The sequence below is a fragment of the Hippocampus bargibanti genome, linkage group LG09, assembly GCF_051943395.1.
Source record: "Hippocampus bargibanti isolate YZ-2025 linkage group LG09, ASM5194339v1, whole genome shotgun sequence".
Taxonomy (NCBI): domain Eukaryota; kingdom Metazoa; phylum Chordata; class Actinopteri; order Syngnathiformes; family Syngnathidae; genus Hippocampus; species Hippocampus bargibanti.
Window position 1 is genome coordinate 24,623,949 of NC_142742.1, and position 15,505 is coordinate 24,639,453.

General features: G+C 44.7%; 1 protein-coding gene across 1 annotated transcript; it reads left to right on the plus strand.

The window, feature by feature from the left end:
* Positions 1-1,827: 1,827 nt before the first annotated feature.
* On the plus strand, positions 1,828-14,086 carry snx6 (sorting nexin 6). The gene is made up of 14 exons (XM_089004668.1): positions 1,828-1,880; positions 2,049-2,099; positions 3,621-3,725; positions 3,792-3,902; positions 6,140-6,261; positions 7,112-7,235; positions 8,948-9,043; positions 9,108-9,213; positions 11,673-11,748; positions 11,828-11,867; positions 11,942-12,028; positions 12,105-12,264; positions 12,358-12,443; positions 12,522-14,086. Exons 1-14 carry the CDS (start codon positions 1,875-1,877, stop codon positions 12,573-12,575), a joined length of 1,224 nt encoding a protein of 407 aa, XP_088860794.1. The 5' UTR covers positions 1,828-1,874; the 3' UTR covers positions 12,576-14,086.
* The last annotated feature ends 1,419 nt before the right edge of the window (positions 14,087-15,505 follow it).

Here is a 15,505-nt window from a genome sequence, read left to right on the forward strand (position 1 = left end):
TATCTTATCTTATCTTTTTGTGCCCCTTGGATGCCCCCCCTCACCCAGTTCTTCCTCCCTTCTACTGTCGTCTCAATTTTCATGTGATTTAGTAATGCAGATTTGTATTTTTAATGAAAAAAGGATAGTCACTGGAAGAACGTTTTGGGTTTTTCAAAATAAATCTGACCATTTGGGAGTATCCACCCCGCCCCGCCCCAGCCCCCGCCCTATTTAATTGTCCGTCAGTGAGTTTTAGCCAAACCTGTCGCCGCAGTTTCGCCCCGTCACTTTGTGGGCGGTGGCCCGCAGACTGGCGGAAGTTCGTCCCACGCGACGTTCCCTCGCGGCGACAGATCCAAACTTTGGCTGAGGACGTCCATGTCGTCATCAAAAAGTGTCAAAGACACCGGCAGCGCCTCGCACCGAATCGGCGACGATGTCGACAACTGAAAAGTGGGCGTCCAATCGACACGACATGGACGCTCACATCCGGGAACGTTGCGTTGCTCGCCCATTCAAGAGAATTCCGTCCGGCAGTTTGCCTTTTTAGTTGATATTTAAAGGGGGGAAAAAAACAAGAAAGGCGTTTCTAGGTGTTGTTTTTGCTCATTTCCACCTTTAGAGCGACAGCCGGCGAATTTTATGTTGAATGGTGGCTTGCTAACCGGACTTGTTGATCGTGGACGAGGTGAATCGATCAATTGACTGTGTTCAGATCTTTCTCTCTCGATTGTGGACCCCCAAAGACACAAACTACGTATACATGAACAATTCAAGGTGACGCCAAGTTTGACGAGTCACTAGGGGGCGCTTGTGAGCGCTGAACCTTGCCGTTTTCGGGGCGCTATTCCTCCTCCGGCGCCGACATTTTATTTTTGTTATTTTTGAAGGAGGTGGTGTTTTGTATCTATCGATCCATCTCTTATGTCTGGAGGAATGAGAGGAGAAGACTCGCTTTGTCAACGTCTTTATTGTGCCGCCATATTGGTCTACTGCGGTCGTGACGTCACCGCTTCTTGAGGACCTGTCGCAACATTCTGTAGCAGTGTGACATTTGCTCTACACCATCTACCGTGATTTATAATAATAATAATACTAATAATAATAATAATAATCATCATCATCATCATTATCATCATAAATTTCATTTCTAAGTGCCTTTAAAAACTCTCAAGGTCACTTTTTAGTCACAGGATAAGTTTTTCTGTGGGTAAGCAGTGGGAGCCACACGCGCCAGCGTTCACCCAACCCGGAAGTAACTAAAAATGATAGAAAGCTGCTAGTCAATAGATCGCTAATAGAGCCAGCGAGACAGCCAGCTATATAGCTAATAGCGAAATAACCGCTTCTGTAACTTAAAAGAATACAACTATTGTTGATAACAATTCATTTATTAGACCAAATCACGGTAGATGGTGTAGCATACGTCACACTGCCACAGAATGTTGCGACAGGTCGTAAAGCAGCGCTGACGTCACGACCACAGGTTGACGAACATGGCGGCACAATAAAGACGTTAATAATAAATGAAATGTTATCAACAATAGTTTGATTCTTTTAGGATACAGAAGTGGTTCTTTATCTATTAGCTATATAGCTGCCTGTCTCGCTGGCTCTATTAGCTATCTATTGACTATCTAGCAGGCTAGGTTGCCATCATTTTTAGTTACTTCCGGGTTGAGTGAACGCTGGCGCGTGTGGCACCCACAGAAAAACTTATCCTGTGACTAAAAAGTGACCTTGAGAGTTTTGAAAGGCGCTTGAAAATGAAATTTATTATTATTATTATTTCGAAGACGGAGGTAGACGGCGCGTATTCCGACGTCATGCGTCAGATGTTTCAAACGACGTCATGACGTCACGCGCCTTCCTGTCTCCACCCGTTGGCAGCCATGATGGTGGGTTTGCTTCGACTCTTTTCTCTTTTCGCGGCTCTTTCTCTCGTCTTTACTGGGGCGCGTCGGGACCGGGGCGCCGGGGGGAGCTCTCGCGGCCCCCTCCCCGACGGCCGGCGGGCGAGGGGGCCGCCTTAAAATGACGTTTCTGTGCGCTCTGTGTGCCCGCAGCAGGAAGGACTGGACGACGGACCAGACTTCCTCTCCGAGGAGGACCGAGGAGTGAGTTGTTGTTCTTTTCGTCGGCTCTTACTCTGCTCTCGCGCTTCGAGCCTGGCCCAAAACAGGGCCCGGCGGGGCTAAAACAAACTGGCTTTAGCTCCGGCTGTTAGCATTAGCTCCCCGCTCCCTTGATATTTCGCGACGGCTTTGGGCGAACTGGTTCTGCCAGCAGGTCACGTGACGGTCACGTGCACCTGTTTGGGTGCCCGTCGGAAGCGACGAGAGCAAACTGCGATTGTGAGTTTGTGTTAACATGGACACGCTAAAGCTCATAATTTGATGACAGATTTGTTTTAGGTTTATTTTTTTAACACTAGCAGCAAATACGTTTTTTTGAAAATATTTTGCAGTTTCAGCTTACATTAGCTATCTGGCTATCTTTCTAGCTAGCTGTCTATATATTATCTATCCAGCTCGCTGGCTATGTAATCATAATATAATAATAATAATAATACATTTCATTTCCAAGTGCCTTTCAAAACTCTCAAGGTCACTTTACAGTCACAGGGTCAGTTTTACTGTAGGTGAGCAGCGGTAGCCACACGCGCTAGCCACACGCGCTAGCGTTCACTCAACGCGGAATAACTCAAATAGATAGAAAGCTAGCTGGCTAGCGAATAGATTGCCAGCCATATAGCTAGCTAGACAGCCATATAGCCACCTACAGAGCTAATACAAATAAAATAGTTAGCGAGATTGCCAGCGAATTAGCCAGGTACAGTGAGACCTCAACTTACGAACTAAATTGGTTCCCAGACAGAGTGTGTAAGGCGAAAAGTGTGTATCTCAAAAAGAAAATTCACATAGGAAACCATTAAAATGGGAATAATCCGTTCCCGGGTTTCCATAAAACATACTTTTCAACTAAATAAGCCTTAAAACTACACACAACATACCTTATTCTATGTATAATAAATGTGCTATTGTATTGTAATGAAAGAAATACACTGCATTGTATCATAAAGTCACTTTATTTGCATTTGTGATGGTCATTGATGGCTTGATGGAATGGCGTTGGAGGTCGAAGGGAATTGCTGTTTGGAAAGAGAGGCGCATTACATGACGACTGTAATTAAAGAAATAAACTGTGCTGTAAAATAAAGTTTTATTGACCTTTTTGATGGTCGTTGATGGCTTATGGAAGAAGAATCACCTTCCATAAGGACTGTTGCTAACTTAACCTCTGGTGCTGTTCGGTCGTGTGCTTCCGCCGAAGATCACTCCGCCAGCCGTGGTGGGTGTGTATTATGAAAATAGTGCTTATTATAAGGTTTAATTTTCAGAAATTTGAAGTTTGTAAGATAAGGTGTTTGTAAGTTGAGGTCTCACTGTACCTGTAGGTAGCCAGCTAGCTAGATAGATAGCAAATACTTTTGCCAAATTTCCCATCGGTTGTGTTCCAGAGCAAAAAGAAAAAAGTTGTATGTTGCGTTCATATCAGGGTTGGGGCCACGTCGCAAATCTTCGGCCTAACTTGTACCAGGATTACGCCTGTGTTTGATTGAACGTGTTTGTGCGCAGCCCAGAGCGGTCAGCGTGGACCTTCAGACGGACGCCACGCTGCAGGTGGACATCTCGGACGCCCTCAGCGAACGAGACAAGGTCAAGTTCACCGTGCACACCAAGGTGAGCGTCCCTCACCGTCCGGCACGTCGGGGTCACTCGACATTGACGCCGCCGCTATGTCGGCAGAGCACGCTGCCGAACTTCAAGCAGAGCGAATTCTCGGTGGTCCGCCAGCACGAAGAGTTCATCTGGCTTCACGACTCCTTTGTGGAGAACGAAGACTACGCCGGATACATTGTGAGTCTCGCCGACTAAAAGTCAACTTCCAGCGAGTATCTAGCTAATAGATAACCGACAGATAGATAGATAGCTACCTAGATAGCTATATAGTTAATAGAAAGCTAAATGGATAGAAAGCTATCTAGCCAGCTAGTGGGTAGCTAAGAGATAACCAACAGATAGATAGATAGCTACCTAGATAGCTATATAGAATATAGAAAGCCATATAGGTAGAAAGCTATCTAGCCAGCTAGTAGGTAGCTAAGAGATAACCAACAGATAGATAGATAGCTACCTATATAGCAATATAGAGAATAGAAAGCTAAATAGATAGAAAGGTATCTAGCCAGCTAGTAGCTAGCTAATAGATAACCAACAGATAGACAACTAGACACCTAGATAGCTATATAGATAATAGAAAGCTAGATAGCCAGCTAGTATCTAGCTAATAGATAACCAACAGATAGATAGCTAGATAGCTAGCTACCTAGTTAGCTATATAGATAATAGAAAGCTAAATGGATAGAAAGCTATCTAGCCAGCTAGTAGGTAGCTAAGAGATAACCAACAGATAGATAGCTACCTAGATAGCGATATGGAGAATAGAAAACTAAATAGATAGAAAGGTATCTAGCCAGCTAGTAGCTAGCTAATAGATAACCAACAGATAGATAACTAGACACCTAGATAGCTATATAGATAATAGAAAGCTAAATAGAAAGCTAGATAGCCAGCTAGTATCTAGCTAATAGATAACCAACAGATAGATAGCTAGCTACCTAGATAGCTATATAGATAATAGAAAGCTAAATGGATAGAAAGCTATCTAGCCAGCTAGTAGGTAGCTAAGAGATAACCAACAGATAGATAGCTACCTAGATAGCGATATGGAGAATAGAAAACTAAATAGATAGAAAGGTATCTAGCCAGCTAGTAGCTAGCTAATAGATAACCAACAGATAGATAACTAGACACCTAGATAGCTATGTAGATAATAGAAAGCTAGCTAGCCAGCTAATATCTAGCTAATTCGGGTTATGTTCTTTCATGCTTGGGTGCCGATAAAGCGCTGGCCATGTCCTCTGGCAATGTTTTTTCTTTTTCAATAAGGGGCCACCATTTTCCTTTTTTCCATGTTAGCGCTGTCAGCTGTTGTTTAAGCGCTATATAAACCAATATGTAAGTACTAGCATTAACTCAACCGGGAATAACTCAAATAGATCAAGTTAGCTAGCTAGCTAATAGATAACTAATAGCTAGCAGGATAGCTATTTAGTCAGCTAATAGATAGCAAATAGATAGCGAGCAAGCAACGGTGACCCTGTTCAAATGGGAATAACTCAAATAGATCATGTTTGCCAACTAGCTAATAGATATCTATCTATCAATCTAGCTAGCTAGACAGCTAATAGATAGCAAATAGCTAGCTAGCCAGCAATGAAGACCTGAAGAATTCCCACTTTTTCCACATTCACGTCAACAAGGGCGCAGAAAATCCTACTGGACCCTGCACACCCTGCCCACCACCTTTTTCCAGCGACTGTATAGTGCCTCCATTTTTCTTCATTTTTTGATGATACTAGTGCAGCGTGTTCTACCGGAGACAAATTCCTTGTGTGTGTCTACATACTTGGCTATACTTAACACTGCAAGAATCCAAACAAGGGCGCAGGAAATCCTACTGGACCCTCCGCACCATGCCCACCACCTTTTCCAGCGACTCCCCTCAGACAGGCGCTACCGATCCATGCGCACCAAATCCAGCAGACATTTAAACCGCTTCTTCCCCCGTCGCTATTGACTCTCGTAACAGGAACCTAAATAGAAGTATATAGTGCCTCCATTATTCTCCATTTTTTGATGATACTAGTGCAGTGTGTTCTACTGGAGACAAATTTCTTGTGTGTGTCTACATACTTGGCTATACTTAACACTGCAAGAATCCAAACAAGGGTGCAGGAAATCCTACTGGACCCTCCGCACCATGCCCACCACCTTTTCCAGCGACTCCCGTCAGGCAGGCGCTACCAATCCAAATCTAGCAGACATTTAAACAGATTATCCCCCCGTTGGTCGCCATTAACTCTCTAAACTGTAACCCAAATAGAAGTGTATAGTGGCGCTTTGCAATTTTTTGGGCGATGCTACTAGTGCAGCGCGTTCTAGCGGAGACAAATTCCTTGTGTGTTCGACATACTTGGCAATAAAGATGATTCCGATTGTTACGGAGCGCCGCTTGCCGTTGTGCCGTTCAGATCCCGCCGGCCCCGCCCAGACCCGATTTTGACGCCTCCAGACAGAAGCTGCAGAAGTTGGGCGAGGGAGAAGGTTCCATGACCAAGGAGGAGTTCACCAAGATGAAGCAGGAGCTCGAAGCGTGAGTCTGCCCGCTCAACTTCTTTCTTTCAAAACGCTTCACTCAATCGCCAATGGTGCTGTGAGGTTTCATTTGGATGGTGCTTACAACACACTGCTCAAATCGTTACCACATAGGCTTAGTTATGCAGATGAGGTGATACCAGGGCAAATGGGGTAATCGGGTCAGTAATCAGTCTAGCCTGAGGGAATAGTCCTCTGCTCCCCCCCCAACCTTAGAGCAGGGACCTATCACAGCAGAGGTCTGGCACCCCCGCCTCTGGACAGTAGGGATATCCGACTTACGACCAGCTCGACTTACGACCGCCCGTACTTACGACCGCCACCTCCGTTTTAAACATTTTAATCCTACGCCTGGCACTGCAACGCGTGAATAGGCTGGCAACGTGTTTGACAATTTTGGCCAGCCAGCCAGCCAGCATCTCACTCGCACAGCAATCGACCGTGTGATGGCACCGGAGGCGGGGAGTTTGCCAGTCATTTCGCCTCCGAGTCTCTATTCAACATTTTGAATGGATTTCAACTTACGAACGTTTGGTCGGAACATAACTCGGTCGTAAGTCGGATGTTACCTGTGTATATATAGGGCCAAAGCTACCAGCAAAATTTTAGTTTTCTGACGAAGCTTCTCGGATGAGGAGCAAACATCCAACACCTTCAAAGAAGTACAGATGACGGCGGAAGAAACCTTTTCACCGATGGACCACTCCTGTACGACTGAGAGCTTACGCAGACGTTTCTTTGTTTGTGTCGTGGTGGGCGCTCAATCGGGGACTTGAGAAATGAGCACTTCTGGCAAAGGCGTTTGGAATCATTCACCCATTCACGTGGCCTCCAATTTTTTGTCCCAGCGAGTACTTGGCCATCTTTAAGAAGACGGTGGCCATGCACGAGGTCTTCGTGTGTCGCGTGGCGGCGCATCCCATCCTGAGGAAAGACCTCAACTTCCACGTCTTCCTGGAGTACAACCAGGACGTGAGTAGCTTGGCCAAACGCCATCTTACGTAGCCCGTAGCGTGGTCATCGTGGCTATGAGGGCCAACCCTCAAAAGCTCTTTATAATAATAATCCATGTCATTTTTAAGCGCTTTTCAAAACTCTCAAGGTCACTTTACAGTCACAGAATAAGTTTCTCTGTGGGTGAGCAGCGGCAGCCACACGCGCCAGCGTTCACTCAACCAGGAAGTAACTCAAATAGATAGAAAGCTAGCCAGCCAGCTAGTAGATAGCCAACAGATAGCTATATAGCTAATAGATAGAAAGCTAGCCAGCCAACGAGTTGATAGCTTATAGATAGCTAGCCACCTAGATAGCTATATAGATCATAGAAAGCTAAATAGATAGAACGCTAGCTAGCCAGCTAGTAGATAGCTAATAGATAACCAATTGATACCTAGCTAGATAGCTAGCCAGCCAGCTAGTAGATAGCTAATAGATAGCCAACAGATAGCTAGCCATCTAAATAGCTATATAGATAATAGAAAGCCAAATAGACAGAAAGCTAACCAGCCAGCTAGTAGATAACTAATAGATAACCAACAGATAGCAAGCTAGATAGCTAGCTACCGAGATAGCTATATAGCTAGTAGATAGCTAAATAGATGGAAAGCTAGCCGGCCAGCTAGTAGATAGCTAATATATAGCCAACTGATAGCTAGCTAGATCTCTAGCCACCTAGATAGCTATATGGATCATAGAAAGCTAAATATATAGAAAGATAGCTAGCCAGCTAGTAGATAGCTAATAGATATGAATAATAATAATAATAGAATAGATAGTAACAGATAGCGAGCTACCTGGATAGCTATATAGCTAACAGATAGCTAAATAGATAGAAATATAGCTAGCCAGCTAGTAGATAGCTAATAGATAACCAACAGATAGCTAGCTAGATAGCTATATCGCTAATAGATATAGCTAGCTACCTAGATAGCTATATAGCTAATAGATAGTTAAATAGAGAGAAAGCTAGCCAACCAGCTAGTAGATAGCTAGTAAATACCCAACAGATAGCTAGCTGCCTAGATAGCTATATAGATAGCTAAATATATAGAAAGCTAGCCAGCCAGCTAGTAGATAGCTAATATATAGCTAGCTAGATCGCTAGCCACCTAGATAGCTATATGGATCATAGAAAGCTAAATAGATAGAAAGATAAATATATAGAAAGATAGCTAGCCAGCTAGTAGATAGCTAATAGATATGAATAATAATAATAATAGAATAGATAGTAACAGATAGCGAGCTACCTGGATAGCTATATAGCTAACAGATAGCTAAATAGATAGAAATATAGCTATCCAGCTAGTTGATAGCTAATAGATAACCAACAGATAGCTAGCTAGATAGCTATATCGCTAATAGATATAGCTAGCTACCTAGATAGCTATATAGCTAATAGAGAGAAAGCTAGCCAACCAGCTAGTAGATAGCTAGTAAATACCCAACAGATAGCTAGCTGCCTAGATAGCTATATAGATAGCTAAATATATAGAAAGCTAGCCAGCCAGCTAGTAGATAGCTAATAGATAGCCAACAGATAGATACTAAGCCACCTAGGTAGCTATACAGATAATAGAAAGCTAAATAGATAGACAGCTAGCTAGCCAGCTAATAGATAGGCAACAATTTGTGTGGCGTTTTCTATGCACGTGGCCACCGACGACGTCGCCATCTTGTGATCGCAGCTGAGCGTGCGAGGGAAGAACAAGAAGGAGAAGTTGGAGGACTTCTTCAAGAACGTGGTGAAGTCGGCCGACGGCGTCCTGGTGGCGGGCGTCAAGGTTTGTCGCCGCGCCGAGTTTGTCGCCGCGCCCACCCTGGTTTGACGCCCTCTCTCGTCCGTAGGACGTGGACGACTTCTTCGAGCACGAGAAGACGTTTTTGTTAGAGTACCACAACAGAGTCAAAGACGCTTCGGCCAAATCGGACAGGATGATCCGCTCGCACAAAAGTAAGACCGCCAATGGGGACGCGGACAGCGCAAAGGACAAACAGCGTCTATCGGTCGTGTGGACACATGATGGGAAGTTCTCACAGGACAGGACGCACCGCGGGAAGTGGATTAAGTCTGCAAACAGGAAAGCTTCAAGGACAAGCGACACTATTTTCTTGACGTCAGAAAATGGTTTGATAGCATCGAAATTAGCCAAAACACGCAGGCTGATATTTTTAGGCAAAGGCAAAACACCAATCAAAATGACTGCAAGTCAGAAACGGCGAGTTTCAGAAGGATAGACAGCTAAGTAACTCTGCTAGAAAGTTAGTTAGCTCATAGATAGCTAACGAATAGGCCTTCACTCAACCCGGAAGTAACTCAGATAGAACGCTAGCTAGCTAATAGACAGTCAATTCGATAGCTAAGTAGCTCGCATAGAAAATAGACAGCTAGCTAATAGACAGCTCAGTAACTCGGCTAGAAAGCTAGCTAGCTAATAGATAGCTAACAGATAGCTTGCTAGGCCTTCACTCAACCCGGAAGTAACTCAGATAGAACGCTAGCTAGCTAATAGACATCTCAGTAACTCGGCTAGAAAGCTAGCTAGCTAATAGATAGCTAACAGATAGCTTGCTAGGCCTTCACTCAACCCGGAAGTAACTCAGATAGAAAGCTAGCCAGCTAATAGACAGCTAATTCGATAGCTAAGTAACTTGGCTAGAAAGCTAGCTAGCTAATATATAGCTAACAGATAGCTAGCTAGGCCTTCACTCAACCCGGAAGTAACTCAGATAGAAAGCTAGCTAGCTAGCTAATAGACAGCCAATTCGATAGCTAAGTAGCTCTTATATAAAGCTAGCTAGCTAACATATAGCTAGCTAGGCCTTCACTCAACCCGGAAATAACTCAGAACGCTAGCTAGCTAATAGACAGCTCAGTAACTCGGCTAGAAAGCTAGCTAGCTAATAGATAGCTAACAGATAGCTTGCTAGGCCTTCACTCAACCCGGAAGTAACTCAGATAGCAAGCTAGCCAGCTAATAGACAGCTAATTCGATAGCTAAGTAACTTGGCTAGAAAGCTAGCTAGCTAATATATAGCTAACAGATAGCTAGCTAGGCCTTCACTCAACCCGGAAATAACTCAGATAGAAAGCTAGCTAGGTAATAGACAGCTAATTCGATAGCTAAGTAACTCAGCTAAAAAGCTAGCTCACTAACAGATAGCCAGCTAGGCCTTTACTCAACCTTGTGTTATGTAATGTAGGGAATATAAGGACTTGACTAACAAATAATAAGCTACAAGATGTCAACATCAATGCAGATTGTTTCATGGTTGTGCGCGTAAAAAGTTCTTTCAACTTTCAAGATGAAGAGGTACAAACTTGCGTATGAATGACAGCGGTTATCCATCGCTAACTCCAGTTAGCTCCTGGTTCCAGCAGCTGAATGTTTGGCCGGTAGGTTTCCTCCACTATGATGACCATTGCTCTCTTTCACCACTGCACGCTGGGAATTTGTGTTAACTTACACCTTCGTTATGCGTGTTACTGCAATTGGCCGCCACACAACGATTCACCATCGCGTTATTTATGTCGTTTTCCTTTGAATTTCGCCATCAACACAGTGTTTTCAGACTAAAAAAAAGTAGCCAAAATGCATTGTGTGTGGCTTTCTCGGTCAGGGGCGTTCCCTCCGTGACGTCACTTAGGGCATCGTCATCAACTCCAAAACAAGACTTCCTGAATATTCAGCGCGAGTCTTAAAATGTAAAATATAGCTATATGCGCTAAAATCTTTGTTAAGTGCGCTCAGTAGAAGTCATTTCAAGTCGCGGCCATAATTTGTAAAATGACTTCAACTGACTTGTTCAAAGATTCCACCGCATTTAGGGAACGCACGCCCCTGACTGAGAAAGCCACGCGCAATGCATTTTGGGTACTTTTTTTTTTCATCTGAAAACACCTTGTTGATGGCGAAATTAGAAGGAAAACGACATCAATAATACAGTAAAGTCTCATTACATCGATATTCAAGGGAGTCCGAAAAAATATCGATATAACCAGGACTATCGATATATCCCATATCGATATAACGAGACTTTACTGTAATTGTTTTGATTCTGGAGCAAGGCAGTTTGTGACCCGTAGTGACGTCACGAATAAGGGGGCGGGACTTTCTGAATCTGCCCAGTTACGAGTTCATTTGTGGCAGTTTTGGGACACTGGAAGTCATTTTTATTGGTGTTTTTTTTGTCTGACTAAAAATATCCGTTTTGGCTATTTTAGATGCTATAAAACGTTTTTCTGATGTGGTGTCGCTTGTCCTTTAAGACACACAATGTCTTCACGCGGACCGGATTTGCCTCCTTGTTGGAAGATCTTAAGACTTGCGCGCATGAAACGGGGATTGGAATTGGTCTCGTCCGTCCGTGTGGCTTCCGTCTCACCGCTTGCGTTTTTTTTTTTTTGTCCAGACGCCGCGGACGACATCAACAGGATGGCGTCGTCTCTGTATGCCTTGGGAACGCTGGACTCCACAGACCTCTGCAAGTACGAAGAACCCCGCCGTGCGTCTGCTGCTCACGGACGCGGACGGAAAGACTCACGGCGTTGTCCGCTTGCGTTTCAGGTTCTTCCTCAAAGTATCGGAGCTCTTTGAGAAGACCAGGGTACGTCCCACCACTTGTCTTTGGCCGGATGGCGGGTCCCATCGTCATTGCCCTCGTTTGCCCTCGTTTGACAGAAAATCGAAGCTCGCGTGGCCGCAGACGAGGACCTGAAGCTGGCCGACCTATTGAAATACTACCTGAGGGAGTCGCAAGCCGCGAAGGTCTCGACGAGCTTCTGCACGGCAGCACCCGGAAAGTCCCGGTCTCTCCATGATGTGAGCGTTTTGCCCACGACAGGATCTCCTGTACCGCCGTAGCCGAGCGTTGCTGGACTACGAGAACGCCAACAAGGCTCTGGACAAGGCTCGCGCCAAGAACCGCGACGTCCTCCAGGCGGACACCAGCCAGCAGCTTTGCTGCCGCAAGTTTGACAAGATCTCAGAGTCTGCGAAGCAAGGTCACACCCTCCTTCGCCGGGTCGTCCCCCTTTCGGCACTGTTTCTGGTCTGTTGACCCTCATTTTCCCCACACATCTTTGCGGCGTATCCAGAGCTCATTGACTTCAAGACGAGGCGAGTGGCGGCCTTCAGGAAGAACCTGGTGGAGCTGGCCGAGCTGGAGCTCAAACATGCTAAGGTATGGACCTTTTCAGTGACCTTGTCGCGGAGCCTTCTGGACCAGTCATGGGTTGTTTTTTTCTTCTCTTTCTCACAGGGAAACCTGCAGTTGTTGCAGAGTTGTCTGGGTGTCCTGAAAGGAAACACCTAACCGTACCCCTACTTGTCACATCCACAACCCCTCCAGATGGACAACACTCTCTGCATGGGGGATTGTGTAGACGGGGGTTGTGGGGGGGGCGTGTCGGATGGACTACAGACCCACAACAAGAACGGCTTAAGAAAAACAAACAAAACACTATACAGGAAGTGTGTTATTTTCATCGTAATAACCGCACGTTGTCCTCTTCATCAACACTCACACAAACATTGTACTTGGATTCAACTTTTTTCCTCAATCTGCGTCAGTCTCGACTCTAGAACCCTGTTTCAACGTTTACTAGGTCCTGGTCACCGGACCGTCTCAATTTGTCACAATCAGCGTGGTCCGGTCGGAATCACTCTACCTGACTAGTTCAATCTGGATCACTGTCCGGATCCGTTTAATTCTGCTCCTGAATCAGTAAGGTTCTCTTTGCGTCAATCCAGTCCAGGGGTGGTTCAGGTTCTGAGTCAGTCATTGTCCATATCCTGGTGTAAAAATTGGGTCAATCGGGATTAGTCATGGTCACTACGTATTATTCAGGTCTGATCAGACTCGTTCTGTTTTTGTCTGGTTGAGTCTTGATCACTCGTGGTCTGTTTGGTCCAGATGTAGGTCCTGGTCCCTTACGGATCAATGCGGATTTGTCCTATTCAGTTGGGATCACTTTGGATCAGACCGGCTCCCTGGATCGATGGAGTCCAAGCCCCGGTCATGACCCTCTCAATTGGGATTTGTCAAATTCACTCACGACCAGTCTGGTCCGATCCGAATCGGTACACTTGACTGGTTCGATCTGGATCTAACCGGAACTGTCCGGATCAGTTGCGGTCAGGTCCCGAACAATGATGCACATTCAGGATAAGTAAAGTTCTATTTGCGTCAATCTAGTTCAAGCATGGTCCAGCTCCTGGTCTTATAGAATGTGGGTCAACCAGGATTATTCAGGTCTGGTCAGAGTCATTGTGTAGCTATCTGGTTCAATCTGGAATAGTCAGAATCTGATTGGTGAAGGTCCTAATGGAACGAGTCAAATACAATTTGGGTCAGTCGGTATCTGTCAGGTTCGCCCTTTGCTCAGTCTTCACGAGTCATCGTCACGCTGGATCAGACCAGTTCGAACTGAACCCATCGGATCTGTTTGCGGGCAGCCACCATGGGGGGGCTCATCGTTCTCCGACATTAAACGTGGACAAGATCATTGGGTGTCGCTGACAGTTTTGCCACCTCCTACGTGCAACTCCTTGTTCTTATGAAATTCTTGTACAGTTTTGTGACGCTCGCTCATCTTGGTCCTCTCATACGCATCATAGCTCCTTTTTGTTTCTTTGGGGGAGGAGCTGGAGAGTTTTTGCCTTAATACCACTCTTGAGTTTGTTTCTCTTTGATTTACGATTCTGTCAACGAATGTTTTTTCACACTTTACGTGACCAAAGCTTGCGTATCATCCAAGGTGAGGATAGAAGACTACAAAAATAAAGGCGCCAGTCGAATAAACGAGCTGATTTGTTTTCACAATAGTTTTCAAGCTCTGTTATTGTTTGTTCCACCTGTGTATTTGTCCCGGTTTCTTAGGACGTAAAACAACTTGCTGAGAGATGTCGTAAAAACATCGACAATAATAATCATACATTTCATTTCTAAGCGCCTTTCAAAACTCTCGCCAAAAGAACTAGATGGCTAGCTAGCTTGTTAGCTAGAGAGCCAGCCAGACAGCTAAAAGCAAATACAGTAAAGTCTCGTTATATCGATAGTCCCGGTTATATCGATACTAATTCTATGCACGCACGGAGAAAATTACATGCAGACAGGGTCGGATATATCGATAGTCCCGGTTATATCGATATTTTTTCGGACTCCCTTGAATATCGATATAACGAGACTTTACTGTAGACAGAAAATTGTGCTGAATCATTACAATGTGTACAGGTGACACTGCTACTTTACTGCTGCTAGCTTGTGCAGTTAGTATTAGTCAACCGACGACACTGGTTCAAAACTGTTTTTATTTTTCACAATAACTCGACGGTATAAAAGTAAAGTAATTATAAAAGAGGACAGAGCGCCAAAAACAGAAGTCTTGAGGAAGGCCACGCACACTGACCAATACTTACTTTTGGAATCTAACCACCCTCTACAACACAAACTAGGCGGTATCAGAACGCTGCAGCATAGGGCTAAACTAATACCAACAAGTTGAAGGTACAGAAAAGGAGTCAAAACATATCAGGAGAGCACCCACGAACTGTGGGTACCTTCAGTGGTCATTCAACAAATGTCGGAAAGAAAGAATGGGGAATGAAAACAAAAATTCTGAAGATACAAAAAGGAGAGGAGTAGCAGTACCTTACATTGCAGGGGTTTCTGAAAAACTACAAAAGGTCCTTTGGCAACACAAAATTCCGACTTATTTCAAACCGATAAACACAAAAGATAGGCTGCCAAATGAAAAACAAAGTAATGTAGTTTAATCAATACACTGTACAAATGAAAATTGTAAAGAGCAATACATTGGGGAGACTCAACAAATTCTCCAAAAAAGACTATCAACATCGCAGGGATAATACTAGTGGACCTCAATCTGCAGTACATATGCACCTAAAAGCTAGCAACCACTCATTTGACGACAATGAGGTTAAAATCTCAGCGAAAGAAAATAGATGCTTTGAAAGGGGAGTCAAAGAAGCGATTTTCAGAAAACAGCAAAACTCTTCACTAAATCGCCATGTTGGGGTGAGGTTCAATTTGGATCGTTCGTACAATCGACTGCTTAGGCTACATAGGGTTAGTTTTGCTGATGAGGTGATACCAGAGCAAATGGGGAAATCAGGCCAGTCGTAGACCATAATCACTCAGCACAATAGAAGTAATGAGTGTAGCCTCAGGAAATAGTCCTCTGCTCCCCCAAGCTTAGAGCAGCAGAGGCCTGGCACCGACAC

Bases quoted from the DNA above. Each gene is read 5' to 3' on its own strand.
- snx6 (XM_089004668.1), top strand. The intron at 6,262-7,111 runs GTGAGTCTGCCC...TTTTTGTCCCAG, and splicing joins ATGAAGCAGGAGCTCGAAGC to CGAGTACTTGGCCATCTTTA. The intron at 11,868-11,941 runs GTACGTCCCACC...CTCGTTTGACAG, and splicing joins AGCTCTTTGAGAAGACCAGG to AAAATCGAAGCTCGCGTGGC.